The sequence below is a fragment of the Rana temporaria genome, assembly GCF_905171775.1.
Source record: "Rana temporaria chromosome 4 unlocalized genomic scaffold, aRanTem1.1 chr4a, whole genome shotgun sequence".
In the NCBI taxonomy this organism is placed as follows: Eukaryota; Metazoa; Chordata; class Amphibia; order Anura; family Ranidae; genus Rana; species Rana temporaria.
Window position 1 is genome coordinate 4383000 of NW_024404432.1, and position 19644 is coordinate 4402643.

At 49.8% G+C, this 19644-nt stretch overlaps 1 protein-coding gene across 1 annotated transcript in view; it reads right to left on the minus strand.

Moving 5' to 3' along the window:
• Positions 1 to 19644, minus strand: part of LOC120921724 (NACHT, LRR and PYD domains-containing protein 14-like) — a 483121-nt gene that overhangs the window by 383312 nt on the left and 80165 nt on the right. The window contains exon 2 of the mRNA XM_040334262.1: positions 14772 to 14816. Coding sequence (XP_040190196.1) covers positions 14772 to 14816 — 45 coding nt within the window. The remainder of the gene's footprint in view (positions 1 to 14771; positions 14817 to 19644) is intronic.

Here is a 19644-nt window from a genome sequence, read left to right on the forward strand (position 1 = left end):
GTGTTGCATGACTGAGTAATTGTCATTCAAAGTGTGAGAGCGCTGAAAGCTGAAAATTGGTCTGGTCAGGAGGGGTGTTTAAGTGCCCAGTAAGGAAGTGGTTAAAAGTCAACAGCTACACTTTATGTAGTCAGGAAAGTACAATACACTTTATGTAGCTGCTGACTTTTAATAAACAAAAAAGTCTGGAACTCCACTTTAATGCATCAAGACAACATATAGCAGATTGCACATGACAATGTAAAGGTCAGGTAAAAGCCTCCCAAATTCATAAGTCCACATATACAAATGAGGCCTATACTTCAAGCAGACTATTTAACCTAATACATATGCAGAGTCAAGAAATTGAATCACATATGAGACATGATACAAAATGGTACCAAAAGAGAATATAAGCCAAATAACACAAGCATAAGCTCCAATGTTGAGTATTTAACCACTTAAGGGGTCACTAAAGGAAAACATTTTTTTTGCTGAAATGACTGTTTACAGGGTATAGAGACATAAAAGTTAACTGATTCCTTTTAAAAACGATTACAAATAGATAAAAATCAATCATATAATGTGCCTGCAGGTTAGTTTCACGTTTAAACTGATTTCATGTTTATGTGAAGTAGAGAGACTCACAGAACAAAAACAAACAAATCCAGGGCAGTGTTTTGTTTTTAAAATGAATCTGATTGGTTCTGGGAAGTTTTAGACACAGTAATGACAGCTTAGACCATCGTGAGAAAGCTCCCAGTACCATGATTATAAGGAAAAAGACAACCAGGAAGTGTGGAGATCAGAGCAGAATTACAGCTACTTCAAAGCAAAAACGAGCAATGAGGACATGAAACCAGTACTGCAGTAAGGTAAAGGAAGCTATTTAGCTAAAAAAAAAAAAATTCCTTTAGTGACCCTTTAAGGACTGCCTAACGCCGATATACGTCGGCAGAATGGCACAGCTGGGCACAATCACGTACCTGTACGTGATTGTTAAATGCCCAGCCGTGGGTCGCGGACCCGAAGCTCCGTGACCGCAGGACTCGTGGACCCGATCGCCGCTGGAGTCCCGCAATCGGTCCCCGGAGCCGAAGAACGGGGAGAGCTGTGTATAAACACAGCTTTCCCATTCTTCACTGTGACGCCGTCATTGATCGTGTGTTCCCTGATATAGGGAAACACAATCAATGATGTCACACCTACAGCCACACCCCCCTACAGTTAGAAACACAAATGAGGTCACACTTAACCCCATCAGCGCCCCCTTGTGGTTAACTCCCAAACTGCAATTATAAAAATGAAGGAACACTAGTGTTGTTTAAATGTTACATATATAGAATATAACAGGATATGTAAAAAGGAAATCAAGGATGCAAAAAATTCAAAATGAACGACAGATTGCAAAAGATAGTAGGACAAACCCCAAAAAATTATTTAAATATATTAATAGTAAAAAGGTGAAGTCTGAGCATGTAGGCCCCTTACAAAATAATCTAGAGTGGGTGACTGGGGACAAAGAGAAGGAAAATTTATTAAATGTTTTCTTCAGCTCTGTGTATACAATGGAGCATGGGGGAGCTCATGTCCAAAATGGGGGTGGGAGTGACACAGCCCCAAATCCACAATGGCTCAAAAGTGATATGGTCCAGAAATATTAAGACAGAATAAAGGTGGATAAAGCACCTGGACCTGATGGCATCCATCCACGGATCCTAGGTGAGTTGAGCTCTGTCATTTCAAAGCCACTGTATCTAATATTTAGGGACTGTAGCGCCCCCCTACTTTCAGTACGGGCGCTACTCTAAAGTTAGTGGGGAATGGGAGGGTTAGTTTTACTCCCATTCCCAATTTATAGAAATTTAGGCTGTTGCCAATTTCAGAATCTGTCCTGTAGGTCAGTCTGCGCTCCAGAGGTGCGTTATCACCTCTGGGCGGCAGTTGGCGCTAGAGGGGTTCTGACAGACCCACCTTCTCTCAGCAGCCAATCAGAGGAGTTTCTTCCCTCGTTAGGCATGCTGGGAGGGGATATATATGTGGTGGCCACCTTTGGCGGGCTGTTCTGTGCGGGCCAGCTTCACTGAGGTCATGCACCATGCGGAGCCTCATCCTGACATTGAGAGGGGCCCCAGCGACTTGCTGGGTCCCAACCTTCTACTGAGAGGATCCTAAGCTGGGAGCTGTACGATGGGGGATTGGTCCGGGAGAAACCAGAGTTAGAGGTTGTCCAGGAGGCCCAGACGAACCATCGGGGATCCGGTCACCGCACCGTATGACAGGTATGCTCAAGCTGTCAGTGGGTGACCTTAATCACACTAACTGGGAGGATTTGCTCAAATCGATCTCACAAATCCTAAGTTGTCCGGCCTGTGGCAGAGGCCCTGAGTCAAGCCTGTGGCAGAGGCCTGTTTCCTCCCAGTGATCCTTAAGTGACGCTCCAGCTGCCAGGCCTGTGATAATCGCCTGTCTGGGGGCACTTTACCCACTCTGCTTGGGTGGCGACGAACTGAGTTACACTACTGCTGAGAGCAGGCTTGCTCTCTTTTCACATCCAAGGCCTGATACTAAAGTTCCTCTACGCTCATCAACCTTTCACTGTCGTGTGCCATGTTGATGTTGGCCATGTTGGGCCTTGGAATAAAGCATTGAAACCCCATTTGATGTCTGGACACTTGCTCTTCATCTACACTCACGGATGTCACCCCTAGACCAAGTCAAAAAGGTGACCCAGTATGCCGATCCCAAACTAAACAGCGGCTCCTTCGGGGGTGAGCGCTACAGGACTCATTAATGACAGGAATAGTACCACTGGATTGGCGCAGGGCCAATGTGGTGCCCATATTTAAAAAGGGAACAAAGTCTTTACCAATAACTATAGACCTGTTAGTCTAACTTCTATAGTTGGGAAGATACTGGAACGTTTAATAAAAGACCACATGGATGAGTTCTTGCTGGAAAAAATATTTTAAGCACCAGACTGCATGGATTAATGAAAGACAGAAGATGTCAGACAAACCTGATGAGGAGGTAAGTAAAACCTTGGACAGAGGGGTGGACGTGGTATACTTGGACAGAGGGGTGGCGGTGGACGTGGTATACTTGGACAGAGGGGTGGCGGTGGACGTGGTATACTTGGACAGAGGGGTGGCGGTGGACGTGGTATACTTGGACAGAGGGGTGGACGTGGTATACTTGGACAGAGGGGTGGCTGTGGACGTGGTATACTTGGACAGAGGGGTGGCTGTGGACGTGGTATACTAGGACAGAGGGGTGGCTGTGGACGTGGTATACTTGGACAGAGGGGTGGCGGTGGACGTGGTATACTTGGACAGAGGGGTGGCTGTGGACGTGGTATACTTGGACAGAGGGGTGGCTGTGGACGTGGTATACTTGGACAGAGGGGTGGCTGTGGACGTGGTATACTTGGACAGAGGGGTGGCGGTGGACGTGGTATACTAGGACAGAGGGGTGGCTGTGGACGTGGTATACTTGGACAGAGGGGTGGCTGTGGACGTGGTATACTTGGACAGAGGGGTGGCGGTGGATGTGGTATACTTGGACAGAGGGGTGGCGGTGGACGTGGTATACTTGGACAGAGGGGTGGCGGTGGATGTGGTATACTTGGAAAGAGGGGTGGCTGTGGACGTAGTATACTTGGACAGAGGGGTGGCGGTGGACGTGGTATACTTGGACAGAGGGGTGGCTGCGGACATTGTATACTTGGACAGAGGGGTGGCGGTGGACGTGGTATACTAGGACAGAGGGGTGGCGGTGGACGTGGTATACTAGGACAGAGGGGTGGCTGTGGACGTGGTATACTTGGACAGAGGGGTGGCTGTGGACGTGGTATACTTGGACAGAGGGGTGGCGGTGGACGTGGTATACTTGGACAGAGGTGTGGCGGTGGACGTGGTATACTTGGACAGAGGGGTGGCGGTGGACGTGGTATACTAGGACAGAGGGGTGGCTGTGGACGTGGTATACTAGGACAGAGGGGTGGCTGTGGACGTGGTATACTTGGACAGAGGGGTGGCTGTGGACGTGGTATACTTGGACAGAGGGGTGGCGGTGGACGTGGTATACTAGGACAGAGGGGTGGCTGTGGACGTGGTATACTTGGACAGAGGGGTGGCGGTGGATGTGGTATACTTGGACAGAGGGGTGGCGGTGGACGTGGTATACTTGGACAGAGGGGTGGCGGTGGATGTGGTATACTTGGAAAGAGGGGTGGCTGTGGACGTAGTATACTTGGACAGAGGGGTGGCGGTGGACGTGGTATACTAGGACAGAGGGGTGGCTGTGGATGTGGTATACTTGGACAGAGGGGTGGCTGTGGACGTGGTATACTTGGACAGAGGGGTGGCTGTGGACGTGGTGTACTTGGACAGAGGGGTGGCGGTGGACGTGGTATACTTGGACAGAGGGGTGGCGGTGGACGTGGTATACTTGGACAGAGGGCTGGCGGTGGACGTGGTATACTAGGACAGAGGGGTGGCTGTGGACGTGGTATACTTGGACAGAGGGGTGGCTGTGGACATTGTATACTTGGACAGAGGGGTGGCGGTGGACGTGGTATACTAGGACAGAGGGGTGGCTGTGGACGTGGTATACTAGGACAGAGGGGTGGCGGTCGACGTGGTATACTAGGACAGAGGGGTGGCTGTGGACGTGGTATACTTGGACAGAGGGGTGGCTGTGGACGTGGTATACTTGGACAGAGGGGTGGCGGTCGACGTGGTATACTAGGACAGAGGGGTGGCTGTGGACGTGGTATACTTGGACAGAGGGGTGGCTGTGGACATTGTATACTTGGACAGAGGGGTGGCGGTGGACGTGGTATACTAGGACAGAGGGGTGGCTGTGGACGTGGTATACTAGGACAGAGGGGTGGCTGTGGACGTGGTATACTAGGACAGAGGGGTGGCTGTGGACGTGGTATACTTGGACAGAGGGGTGGCTGTGGACGTGGTATACTTGGACAGAGGGGTGGCTGTGGACATGGTATACTTGGACAGAGGGGTGGCGGTGGACGTGGTATACTTGGACAGAGGGGTGGCGGTACAAAATAATCTAGAGTGGGTGACTGGGGACAAAGAGAAGGAAAATTTATTAAATGTTTTCTTCAGCTCTGTGTATACAATGGAGCATGGGGGAGCTCATGTCCAAAATGGGGGTGGGAGTGACACAGCCCCAAATCCACAATGGCTCAAAAGTGATATGGTCCAGAAATATTAAGACAGAATAAAGGTGGATAAAGCACCTGGACCTGATGGCATCCATCCACGGATCCTAGGTGAGTTGAGCTCTGTCATTTCAAAGCCACTGTATCTAATATTTAGGGACTGTAGCGCCCCCCTACTTTCAGTACGGGCGCTACTCTAAAGTTAGTGGGGAATGGGAGGGTTAGTTTTACTCCCATTCCCAATTTATAGAAATTTAGGCTGTTGCCAATTTCAGAATCTGTCCTGTAGGTCAGTCTGCGCTCCAGAGGTGCGTTATCACCTCTGGGCGGCAGTTGGCGCTAGAGGGGTTCTGACAGACCCACCTTCTCTCAGCAGCCAATCAGAGGAGTTTCTTCCCTCGTTAGGCATGCTGGGAGGGGATATATATGTGGTGGCCACCTTTGGCGGGCTGTTCTGTGCGGGCCAGCTTCACTGAGGTCATGCACCATGCGGAGCCTCATCCTGACATTGAGAGGGGCCCCAGCGACTTGCTGGGTCCCAACCTTCTACTGAGAGGATCCTAAGCTGGGAGCTGTACGATGGGGGATTGGTCCGGGAGAAACCAGAGTTAGAGGTTGTCCAGGAGGCCCAGACGAACCATCGGGGATCCGGTCACCGCACCGTATGACAGGTATGCTCAAGCTGTCAGTGGGTGACCTTAATCACACTAACTGGGAGGATTTGCTCAAATCGATCTCACAAATCCTAAGTTGTCCGGCCTGTGGCAGAGGCCCTGAGTCAAGCCTGTGGCAGAGGCCTGTTTCCTCCCAGTGATCCTTAAGTGACGCTCCAGCTGCCAGGCCTGTGATAATCGCCTGTCTGGGGGCACTTTACCCACTCTGCTTGGGTGGCGACGAACTGAGTTACACTACTGCTGAGAGCAGGCTTGCTCTCTTTTCACATCCAAGGCCTGATACTAAAGTTCCTCTACGCTCATCAACCTTTCACTGTCGTGTGCCATGTTGATGTTGGCCATGTTGGGCCTTGGAATAAAGCATTGAAACCCCATTTGATGTCTGGACACTTGCTCTTCATCTACACTCACGGATGTCACCCCTAGACCAAGTCAAAAAGGTGACCCAGTATGCCGATCCCAAACTAAACAGCGGCTCCTTCGGGGGTGAGCGCTACAGGACTCATTAATGACAGGAATAGTACCACTGGATTGGCGCAGGGCCAATGTGGTGCCCATATTTAAAAAGGGAACAAAGTCTTTACCAATAACTATAGACCTGTTAGTCTAACTTCTATAGTTGGGAAGATACTGGAACGTTTAATAAAAGACCACATGGATGAGTTCTTGCTGGAAAAAAAAACTATTTAAGCAGCAGACAACATGGATTCATGAAAGACAGAAGTTGTCAGACAAACCTGATTTCCTTTTATGAAGAGGCAAGTAAAACCCTGGACAGAGGCGTGGCAGTGGACGTGGTATACTTGGACAGAGGGGTGGCGGTGGACGTGGTATACTTGGACAGAGGGGTGGCGGTGGACGTGGTATACTTGGACAGAGGGGTGGCGGTGGACGTGGTATACTTGGACAGAGGGGTGGACGTGGTATACTTGGACAGAGGGGTGGCTGTGGACGTGGTATACTTGGACAGAGGGGTGGCTGTGGACGTGGTATACTAGGACAGAGGGGTGGCTGTGGACATGGTATACTTGGACAGAGGGGTGGCGGTGGACGTGGTATACTAGGACAGAGGGGTGGCTGTGGACGTGGTATACTTGGACAGAGGGGTGGCTGTGGACGTGGTATACTTGGACAGAGGGGTGGCTGTGGACGTGGTATACTTGGACAGAGGGGTGGCGGTGGACGTGGTATACTAGGACAGAGGGGTGGCTGTGGACGTGGTATACTTGGACAGAGGGGTGGCTGTGGACGTGGTATACTTGGACAGAGGGGTGGCGGTGGATGTGGTATACTTGGACAGAGGGGTGGCGGTGGACGTGGTATACTTGGACAGAGGGGTGGCGGTGGATGTGGTATACTTGGAAAGAGGGGTGGCTGTGGACGTAGTATACTTGGACAGAGGGGTGGCGGTGGACGTGGTATACTTGGACAGAGGGGTGGCTGCGGACATTGTATACTTGGACAGAGGGGTGGCGGTGGACGTGGTATACTAGGACAGAGGGGTGGCGGTGGACGTGGTATACTAGGACAGAGGGGTGGCTGTGGACGTGGTATACTTGGACAGAGGGGTGGCTGTGGACGTGGTATACTTGGACAGAGGGGTGGCGGTGGACGTGGTATACTTGGACAGAGGGGTGGCGGTGGACGTGGTATACTTGGACAGAGGGGTGGCGGTGGACGTGGTATACTAGGACAGAGGGGTGGCTGTGGACGTGGTATACTAGGACAGAGGGGTGGCTGTGGACGTGGTATACTTGGACAGAGGGGTGGCTGTGGACGTGGTATACTTGGACAGAGGGGTGGCGGTGGACGTGGTATACTAGGACAGAGGGGTGGCTGTGGACGTGGTATACTTGGACAGAGGGGTGGCGGTGGATGTGGTATACTTGGACAGAGGGGTGGCGGTGGACGTGGTATACTTGGACAGAGGGGTGGCGGTGGATGTGGTATACTTGGAAAGAGGGGTGGCTGTGGACGTAGTATACTTGGACAGAGGGGTGGCGGTGGACGTGGTATACTAGGACAGAGGGGTGGCTGTGGATGTGGTATACTTGGACAGAGGGGTGGCTGTGGACGTGGTATACTTGGACAGAGGGGTGGCTGTGGACGTGGTGTACTTGGACAGAGGGGTGGCGGTGGACGTGGTATACTTGGACAGAGGGGTGGCGGTGGACGTGGTATACTTGGACAGAGGGCTGGCGGTGGACGTGGTATACTAGGACAGAGGGGTGGCTGTGGACGTGGTATACTTGGACAGAGGGGTGGCTGTGGACATTGTATACTTGGACAGAGGGGGTGGCGGTGGACGTGGTATACTAGGACAGAGGGGTGGCTGTGGACGTGGTATACTAGGACAGAGGGGTGGCGGTCGACGTGGTATACTAGGACAGAGGGGTGGCTGTGGACGTGGTATACTTGGACAGAGGGGTGGCTGTGGACGTGGTATACTTGGACAGAGGGGTGGCGGTGGACGTGGTATACTAGGACAGAGGGGTGGCTGTGGACGTGGTATACTTGGACAGAGGGGTGGCTGTGGACATTGTATACTTGGACAGAGGGGTGGCGGTGGACGTGGTATACTAGGACAGAGGGGTGGCTGTGGACGTGGTATACTAGGACAGAGGGGTGGCTGTGGACGTGGTATACTAGGACAGAGGGGTGGCTGTGGACGTGGTATACTTGGACAGAGGGGTGGCTGTGGACGTGGTATACTTGGACAGAGGGGTGGCTGTGGACATGGTATACTTGGACAGAGGGGTGGCGGTGGACGTGGTATACTTGGACAGAGGGGTGGCGGTGGACGTGGTATACTTGGACAGAGGGGTGGCTGTGGACATGGTATACTTGGACAGAGGGGTGGCGGTGGACGTGGTATACTTGGACAGAGGGGTGGCGGTGGACGTGGTATACTTGGACAGAGGGGTGGCGGTGGACGTGGTATACTTGGACAGAGGGGTGGCTGTGGACGTGGTATACTAGGACAGAGGGGTGGCTGTGGACGTGGTATACTTGGACAGAGGGGTGGCGGTGGACGTGGTATACTAGGACAGAGGGGTGGCTGTGGATGTGGTATACATGGACAGAGGGGTGGCGGTCGACGTGGTATACTAGGACAGAGGGGTGGCTGTGGACGTGGTATACTTGGACAGAGGGGTGGCTGTGGACATTGTATACTTGGACAGAGGGGTGGCGGTGGACCTGGTATACTAGGATAGAGGCGTGGCTGTGGACGTGGTATACTTGGACAGAGGGGTGGCTGTGGACGTGGTATACTTGGACAGAGGGGTGGCTGTGGACGTGGTATACTTGGACAGAGGGGTGGCTGTGGACGTGGTATACTTGGACAGAGGGGTGGCGGTGGATGTGGTATACTTGGACAGAGGTGTGGCGGTGGACGTGGTATACTTGGACAGAGGGGTGGCGGTGGACGTGGTATACTAGGACAGAGGGGTGGCTGTGGACGTGGTATACTAGGACAGAGGGGTGGCTGTGGACGTGGTATACTTGGAAAGAGGGGTGGCTGTGGACGTGGTATACTTGGACAGAGGGGTGGCGGTGGACGTGGTATACTAGGACAGAGGGGTGGCTGTGGACGTGGTATACTTGGACAGAGGGGTGGCTGTGGACGTGGTATACTTGGACAGAGGGGTGGCTGTGGACGTGGTATACTTGGACAGAGGCTTGGCTGTGGACGTGGTATACTTGGACAGAGGGGTGGCTGTGGACGTGGTATACTTGGACAGAGGGGTGGCGGTGGATGTGGTATACTAGGACAGAGGGGTGGCTGTGGACGTGGTATACTTGGACAGAGGGGTGGTGGTGGACGTGGTATACTTGGACAGAGGGGTGGCTGTGGACGTGGTATACTTGGACAGAGGGGTGGCTGTGGACGTGGTATACTTGGACAGAGGCGTGGCTGTGGACGTGGTATACTTGGACAGAGGCGTGGCTGTGGACGTGGTATACTTGGACAGAGGCGTGGCTGTGGACGTGGTATACTTGGACAGAGGCGTGGCTGTGGACGTGGTATACTTGGACAGAGGCGTGGCTGTGGACGTGGTATACTTGGACAGAGGCGTGGCTGTGGACGTGATATATTTGGATTTTGCAAAAGCGTTCGATACAGTTCCACACACACGGCTCATGTGTAAGGTAAGGCTTGGAAAGATCAATTTGTAAATGGATAGAAAACTGGCTGAAAGACAGAATTCAGAGAGTCGTGGTTAATGATTCTTACTCTGAATGGTCCAATGTTATCAGTGGTGTACCCCAAGGTTCAGTGTTATCAGTGGTGTACCCCTGTCAGGACCATTAAGGTAAGTACTCACCGAGGCCGAGATGCTGAGGGCGGCTCACCTTTGCGACCCTGTGCAGACCACTCCCTGGAGTTAGAACAGAGGAGGGACGGCACAAGGAGGCACCGGTGCCGGGAACTGGTAGGCAGACTTGGTGCAGCTGACGAAAACAGGGCAGGTGCAGAGGACTGGAGACAGTCGTTGATCAGGCAATAACAGGCAGGTAAGTCCAGAAGGGACCAACAGGAAACAAGGCAAATCCGGGTCACAGGCCGTGGGTCAGGAGTTGGAGAGATCAGAGGAAGTCCGTGAGAGCAAGCCAAGGTCAAGGGGCAGGAGACAACAGCAAATCCGATAAGCAGGCAGGGGTCAAGGGTAGGAGACGGCAGAGAATAGTCAAGGCCCAATCCGGGTCAAAACAGGTCAGGGTATTCAGGTTTCAAGGTTCTCTCACAGGGTAAAGCTGACAACGAACCAGCAATTAGCAAAGGGGAAGGGGCTGGCTTAAATAGGCCGCACTGGTCACTGATTGGTCCACAGAAGTACAGGTTCAGAACCAGGCTCCAACGGACAGCACACAGACTAGAACTGAGCAGTGGCTCAGAGACAAAGAGCCGGACCTGAAAACGGAGAGGTCCCAGGTTCGATTCCACTCAGAACCAACCAGGGAACGTGACCGTGAAAGGTCTGTGCCCTGACAACCCCAAGGTTCAGCGTTATCAGTGGTGTACCCCAAGGTTCAGTGCTGGGACCCTTACTTTTTAATATCTTTATAAATGATATTGGGTCTGGTATTTCTGTCTTTGCAGATGACACCAAGCTATGCAGTGGAATAACGTCCTTACAGGATGTCTCCAATTTACAAGCCGACCTCAATGCTCTGTCTAATTGGGCGACTAAGTGGCAGATGAGGTTTAATGTAGATAAATGTAAAGTTATGCACTTGGGGGCTAAGAATATGCATGCATCATACATACTAGGGGGAGTACAACTGGGGGGATCTGTAGTGGAGAAGGATCTGGGGGGATCCCTAGTGGAGAAAGTTCTGGGGGGATCCCTAGTGGAGAAAGATCTGGGGGGATCCGTAGTGGAGAAAGATCTGGGGGGATCCGTAGTGGAGAAAGATCTGGGGGGATTGGTAGTGGAGAAAGATCTGGGGGGATCCGTAGTGGAGAAGGATCTGGGGGGATCTCTAGTGGAGAAAGATCTGGGGGGATCCGTAGTGGAGAAGGATCTGGGGGGGATCCGTAGTGGAGAAAGATCTGGGGGGATCTGTAGCGGAGAAACATCTGGGGGGATCCATAGTGGAGAAGGATCTGGGGGATCCCTAGTGGAGAAACATCTGGGGGGATCCCTAGTGGAGAAGGATCTGGGGGGATCCGTAGTGGAGAAAGATCTGGGGGGATCCGTAGTGGAGAAAGATCTGGGGGATCCATAGTGGAGAAGGATCTGGGGGATCCATAGTGGAGAAGGATCTGGGGGGGATCCGTAGTGGAGAAGGGTCTGGGGGGATCTGTAGTGGAGAAGGATCTGGGGGTTTTAGTTGATCATAAGCTCAATAATAACATGCAATGCCAAGCTGCGGTTTCCAAAGCGAGGAAAGTCCTTTCTTGTATAAGAGAGGTATGGACTCCAGAGACAGAGATATAATTTTGCCCCTGTACAAATCATTAGTAAGACCTCATCTGGAATATGCAGTTCAGTTTTGGGCACCAGTTCTCAAAAAGGATATAGGAGAACTGGAGAAAGTGCAGAGAAGGGCAACCAAACTGATAAGAGGCATGGAGGAGCTCAGCTATGAGGAAAGATTAGAGGAACTGAATTTATTCTCTCCTGAGAAGAGGAGAATAATGGGGGGATATGATCAACATGTACAAATATATAAGTGGTCGGACGGAAGAAAATCCTATTTTTCTTCCGTCTATCGGATCGGATGAACACGGACATACGGTCTGTGTTCATCCGATCCCCCATAGGGGAAAGGCAGGGCGGTCCCTGCACAGTGTGCGGGGAACACCTTGTCAGCTGCCAGCTTAGCGGGGATTTAACGGAGGATCCCCGCTGAGCTTTTACGGACACGCGGAGTGGATCATTACTGATCCGCCTATGTGAAAGGGCCCTTATGCCCCGTACACACCATCACTTTATGTGATGAAAAAAAACGACGTTTTTAAAAACGTCACTTTAAATCACCGTGTGTGGGGGAAAACGTCGTTTTATGTCTTGTGAAAAACGAAAAAAAAAATTGAAGCATGCTTCAATTTTATGTGTCGTTTTTCAAAACATCGTTTTTTACTTCACAGAAATTGACCGCGTGTAGCAAAAAACGGCGTTTAAAAGACGTTTTTACACCCGCGCATGCCCAGAAGCTAGTTATGAAGCAAGCTTCAATGGAAAAAGTGGTGAACGTAACCTCGCTTTGCTAGAACATTGTGAAAAAACGATGGTGTGTAGGCAACTTCGTCTTTGAAAATTGAAGTTTCAAAAACGTCGTTTTTTACTTCATAGAAAATGATTTTTTTTTTCATCACATAAAGTGATGGTGTGTATGCGGCATAAGAGCTGTGAGAATGTGGAACAGACTCCCTCCAGAGGTGGTTCTGGCCAGCTCAGTAGATTGCTATAAGAAAGGCCTGGATTCTTTCCTAAATGTACAGAATATAACTGAGTACTAAGATTTGTAGGTAAAGTTGATCCAGGGTAAATCCGATTGCCTCTCGGGGGATCAGGAAGGAATTTTGTAGCAAATTTGATCTCATGATCTGCTGTTTTTTTTTTGCCTTCCTCTGGATCAACTGTGGGTACAGAGTTGGGTGTATGGGATTGTACTGTGTTTTTTATTTTGTTTGTTTATTTTTTTTGTGGTTGAACTGGATGGACTTGTCTTTTTTCAACCTGACTAACTATGTAACTATGCAATTGTCATTTTCACAGTAAACAATGCATTTTTAATGCATTTTTTTCTGTGAAAATGACAATGGTCCCAAAAATGTGTCAAAATTGTCCAAAGTGTCCACCATAATGTCGCAGTCACGAAAAAAATCACAGATCGCCGCCATTAGTAGTAAAAAAAAATAATTTATAAAAATGCAATAAAACTATCCCCTATTTTGTAAACGCTATACGCTATACGCTATAAACCAATCGATAAACGCTTATTGCGATTTTTTATCAGAAATAGGTAGAAGAATACGTATCGGCCTAAACTGAGAAAATTTTTTTTTTTTTTATATATATTTTTGGGGGATATTTATTATAGCAAAAAGTTAAAAATATTGCATTTTTTTCAAAATTGTCGCTCTATTTTTGTTTATAGCGCAAAAAATAAAAACCGCAGAGGTGATCAAATACCACCAAAAGAAAGCTCTATTTGTGGGAAAAAAAGGACGCAAATTTTGTTTGGGAGCCACGTCGCACGACCGCGCAATTGTCCGTTAAAGCGACGCAGTTGCCGAATCGCAAAAAGGGGCCTGGTCCTTTACCTGCATTTTGGTCCGGGTCTTAGGTGGGACACATAGGAGACATAACATACAGCTGAAGCACGAGGTCACAGATTCATAGTGTATTCATCTAATACCCAACAGCAATACATATGCAACTGATGCCTATGCCACAATGCTAAAAATACGTGTCATAGATATAGCCTAGTCTCTGGATTCTGATGCATTATACATCTATCAGAAGGTGGAGCCCAGGAAGCTCCAGGTGATAAAAGTCTAGGCCTAAACCCTAAATATAGGGCGTCGCTGAGGTCACCATGGCGACCGGGCCCCATGCTGCAGGAGGCATAGCTGCAGGAGGCGTGCTATCGGCGGCGCGCTCGCAACCCCACGGCTGGGTTTAAAAAAACACGTACAGGTACGTGATTGTGCCCAGCCGTGCCATTCTGCCAACGTATATCGGCGTGAATGGGTCCATAAGTGGTTAAAGCAGCGCAGTGGCAAATTGTAAAAAGTCCTCTGGTCATTCAGCAGCCAAATCCTCCGGGCTGAAGTGGTTAAAATAAGTGAACACCCTGCACCCATGCAGGGCTGGACTGGGACAAAAATTTGGCCCTGGACTTCATTCAGACTGGCCCACTTTGACAGGTCTCTCCCATGGCGGCTGGACAACTCCCGCCCCCCCCGGCCACCCAAGCCCCCTCCCCCCTTCACTAGCCCCAGCTATTCTACTTTATTAGTAGAACGGCTGGTACTGGTACTCTTATAGGCAGTACCAGTGGGGAAGCTAGAAATTATTTCACCCGGGGCAAAGAATCAGTTTGGTGCCCCCCCTTATGGGACAAGATTAGGCAGAAGTGAGAAACTCCCAGGCCATAGCTGTTGAGTCAGCTGTCTGTCCCCTCCCCCATGCTCCTCTGTCGTCCCCCTGCTTCTCTGTTCCCCCAGGTGAGCGCTGCGGGGAGGGAGAGGAGGTGAGCGCTGCAGGAAGGGAGAGACGGAGGAGCGGAGGGGGGGCGGCGGTCCATGTCACTGAAGCCAGCCCACTGAGCCATCGGCCCACCGGGAAACTCCCTGTAGTCCCAATGGCCATTCCATCCCTGCACCCATGGATGATATGCCACTGTTTGTGTATCAGATTTATATTTTTTTAAGATTGAGAATACATCTGTATTAGTAAACAATATGTTATCATCACCTTCTCCAGTACCTTCATTACACATTTTCATCCTTTTCGGGCTTCCTGAAAGAGAGAGAAGAGAGGGTTATTGTTTAGTCATCTGACTCATATATTTCAGACAATAGTATAGTTGTGTACTGTTGGTATATGTTGGTTGATATATGTAAAATAATATATATGTATGTGTATGTATTGTGATGGGTTCACATACAAAAATTAAACCCCTGAGCCTGGAAATAGAAAATCCTGGACTTATGTGGATTGGAGCTCCCAGAGCATACCAAGCAGTGGCAGCCCGTCCATATGGGCGCTCGACGCCGACCCCCCAAGCTGTTAAAAAAAAAAAGTTAACTTCAAGAGTGACCAGACGCCGGACATGGTCTATGAGAAGCCTCCCAGCCTGCAATCATCTGATTGCAGGCTGGGAAGATGATTTGCCCGTGTGCAGGGCGTGTGCACTCGATGCGCCCTAAACACTCCCCACTCTACAGTGATTTGTCTCCGTCCTCTAGTGCATTATTCCTATTGGCAGGGACCGGAGGATGGTGGGCAGTGCTTTTTGATTCACCTCTTCCGGTTTCCCAGCTCACTGCGCTAGTGTGCTATGGATTGTGGACAGTAAGGGGCCCGTTGCCGGTATCTTGCAGAACTGGAGCTTATCCCACCCTGGGGATCACTGACCCTTCACAACATGGGACTGAATTCCCCTGGAGCAGCCAGCAGCAGCGGAGGTCACGGATCACAGTAATGTCTCGTTTCTACTGAGCAGATCGGTTCGGTACGGTACGCTATTTTGGGTGTTTCCATTATGAAAGTGTGCCATAAAACCAAACCGTATTGCACCATTCTGGGTCCTGCTTCAGATGGGGCCATAGAAAATGCAACGGTTCAGTTAGGGCAGAGCTACAATACATTCCACTGATTGGGGGACACGCTAGGCATTTTTTCTAAACCCTGTATGGCCCCCGATGTTCCAACTTGCAGTGGAAATGCTCACCAGAATAGACCGGAACATTCTAACCGTTTCCAAACTGTACCGACCCAAACCAGCCTCTGCCCGTCTACATAGAGGACAGATAAGACAGTGAGAGTAAGGGATCGAGAACAAGTGCACTGTGTGTTATAGAGGTGAGACAATGAAGCCAGCAATGTGTGGGCAGCTTTGTACTTTCACTCTCTCCACTTCCCCCCCCTCTTCCTAACCTCCCTGCTTGAAATGTGTGGCTGTGCTGGAAGACTCATACCTGGCTGTGAGGGGACCGTAAACAAGTCCGGAGGGGGGTGGTTGAACATGTGTGCCTGTGTGTGTGCTACACTGAGACATGTGAGAATGCTGACTGCATGCTAAGAGACCCCTCCCCCACTGTATACATAGCATGTCACAGTACAGAGTCCCTGACATGGGCACACTGGCAGCATTTGATGGGGCACAGTGGCTGCGTTTGATGGCACAGTGGCTGTGTTTGATGGGCACAGTGATTGCACTTGATGGGCACAGTGACAGTGGCTGCGCTTGATGGGCACAGTGACAGTGGCTGCATTTGATGGGCACAGTGACAGTGGCTGTATTTGATGGCACAGTGTCTGTGCTTGATGGGCACAGTGGCTGCGTTTGATGGGCACAGTGGCTGCGTTTGATGGGCACAGTGGCTGCGTTTGATAGGCACAGTGGCTGCGTTTGATAGGCACAGTGGCTGCGCTTGATGGGCACAGTGGCTGCGTTTGATGGGCACAGTGGCTGCGTTTGATGGGCACAGTGGCTGCGTTTGATGGCACAGTGACTGCGCTTGATGGGCACAGTGGCTGCGCTTGATGGGCACAGTGACAGTGGCTGCACTTGATGGGCACAGTGACAGTGGCTGCATTTGATGGGCACAGTGACAGTGGCTGTGTTTAATGGCACAGTGGCTGCGCTTGATGGGCACAGTGACAGTGGCTGCATTTGATGGGCACAGTGACAGTGGCTGTGTTTGATGGCACAGTGGCTGCGCTTGATGGGCACAGTGGCTGCGTTTGATGGGCCCAGTGGCTGCGTTTGATGGGCCCAGTGGCTGCTTTTGATGGGCCCAGTGGCTGCGTTTGATGGGCCCAGTGGCTACAGGAAAGTTAGTCCGTAATCCTGAGATTGAGCCAGCCCATAGAAATCCAAGGGCGGGCATAGAAGACCAGCACAAGGATGTCCATACCTCATATGTCCTGCTAAAGTAACATTATGCTGGCCTAGATGACATACCAGCTATCACACCGGAGTATATGTAGAACTTAAAAGCGGAATGGCTATAGAACATGCAACATTACATAAAGGAAAACAAACTTAAAAGGCACATAACGGAGAATAACATTCGCTAATTTACAAAATAAACAGCGGCACATCATGTGTCCAAGACCAACAGGACCGAGTCTGTGGGCCCGAGCAACAGAGAGAGAGAAGAGAGAGAGGGTGAGGAGAAAGAGAACCAGCTAGAAGAATAGCGTGGGCCTATAATGCTAAAGAGAATGGGAAAAAAAGGAAATGAAGAAGAAAATAAATAAGGAAGAGCAGGATAGGAGAAGAGGGGAAAAGGGGTCCACGGGGTGCGGGGAACAGAGGCTCATCAAAGGGAAAGTAACATTCGGTCAAAACGGGAAGGGTGGTTGTGGGCCACCCAGAGTTGCCATACCCGGAGAAATTTAACATGGGTGTCCAATTAAACGGCAGTAAGTTTTTCATTAACCATAATGTCATTCACACAGTTTTTAACTGCTACAAAGCTTTTATGTGGATTTTAAAGAGAGATGTAACCAGTTTTCAATTACAGATGTAGCGCCCTCTACAATAGGTAGGTTTTCGAGGTGAGGTTTTTGTGATAGCTGCCAGGCAGGTAAATTTAGGCAGGCCTATGCTGTATGCTAGGCCTGCTTGTTTTGGTCTGGGGGGCAGGGAGAGGTTAGTGTAGCAATGGGTGGGACCACCTGTCCTTCAGTTCTTGGGTGCCTCCCCAGCTTCCAGGGAGAATATTCTGGAAGAGGGGCAGGGCTGGTAGTTGGAGTGACAGGGAGATCATGTGAGGAGCCCTGACCAATCCCCAGTTGTAATTGGCAGGGTGCAGGCCTCTTAAAAAGGCTCAGGTCCAGCCCACTGGAGGGGGAGTTGTAGGCTGGGTGAAGTAAAGAATGAAGTGTTAGACTGCAGCAGGAGGCCCATCCCCATCTGGAGGGGAGGGGTGCACGCCTCGGTGGAGGAGCTCGGGAGCTGGGAGGGAGCATGAAATTAATGAAATGATTGACATGACAGTGATACAAATCAGTGTGCCGCAATTGCAACTGACAACGAACCAGACTGTAGAGTATGGAATAAAATGAAATGACCGAAATTAAGCCGACACAAATTGGTGTGCCTCTGGAGTGACTGGACTCGAATCGGAGTGTAGGGTATATGAAATGAAATGAATGATAGATATGACAGTGATACAAATCGGTGCGCCGCAATTATAACTGGATACAAACCGGACTGTAGAGTGTTTGAAATGAAATAATCAGAAAAAAAATGAAATAAACACATAATACGAATCATTGATGCACTAATGCAGCTGGATTAGTCCAAAACTATGTAGCATGTGACAACGAAAATGAAAAGATTGTACGAATGAAACCAAAATGAATCGGCTCAGGGTTTGTGCTTAACAAGGCTAAAATGAGACTGCGGGAGAAAGAAGTAGCCGCTCCAGGTAAGAAGCCCTGATTACAATCCACCTCACAGAGACCACAGGTGCTGGCGATGCATTCAGCAAGACAGGAATAAGAAAAGGGAAAATGTTATACTTACCTAACGGTATTTTTTCTTTCCTGATGCAAGCATGACAGCATATACGTATGGGAAGGCTCCGCCTCCCTGCCCAATCAGGACCGGTTATACTATAAAAGTGGTTCTCCTCCCTTACCACAGTATTCTCATACTTTAGTATCACTGCGGAAGGCCTTTCTTAAATGCTCAAAGCCCTTATATTTGTTTCACTTTATTTTTTTATTTTTTGGGGGGGAGGGGACCTATATGCTGTCATGCTTGCATCAGGAAAGGAAAATTACCGTTGGGTAAGTATAAAATTTTCCCTTTTCCTGACACAGCATGAAAGCATATACGTATGGGATGTACCAGATCACCAGACAACAAGGGTGGGTACTGCTCAAGTGTTTAAGAGGATTAGATCTATCCCCTCCAACGACTGAGATTTATTGTAGTTACGACTGCTGGGTCCACAAGAATGGACCCCCAACATGTTGAATGTAGAACAAGTCATAGTTTACATATTAACTCTGGAGGAACTATTTTGGAGTTCCGTCAATGGATGCGCAACCAGTTTGGAAGAGCTGTCTCTGCCCTAGTCTGATGAATTTGTCCTATCCATCTAGGCTTTGACTAACTTTATCCGCACAACTGCGATTGTCTTCATTGGACAGCGAGATTGTCCTTTTCCGATGCCGTTAGGCCTGATGAGTCTATCGTTTTTCTCCTAGAAGAAGGATAATTTTATGTCTCTCTTCAACCTTGAACCTCTTTTCAATGTTTGTGGAACTTCAAACACTTTAGTTTGGATCTGCCAAAAAGATGATGATGTTCTAACTGAGGTTGCCAAGATACCAACCTTTGTATAGTGTTGAGGTAGAGACTAGAGCCATTTTGCCTGATCATTTTAGCAACAAGGTAGTTCATGGTTTGACACTTGGATGTTTGAGATTCTTCTAGATCTACTCTACATACTGTATTTGCCAAAAGGAATTCTTATTCCATGCTACTGGCCATATTTAGGATGTCTTGTCCCTCTAAATGGAGAGTGAGATAATGTGTCTCACACTATTTGGAAGACCCCATGGTGGAAAGAAAAACCTGCCTAGGTCTTTCGGACTTGGTTGC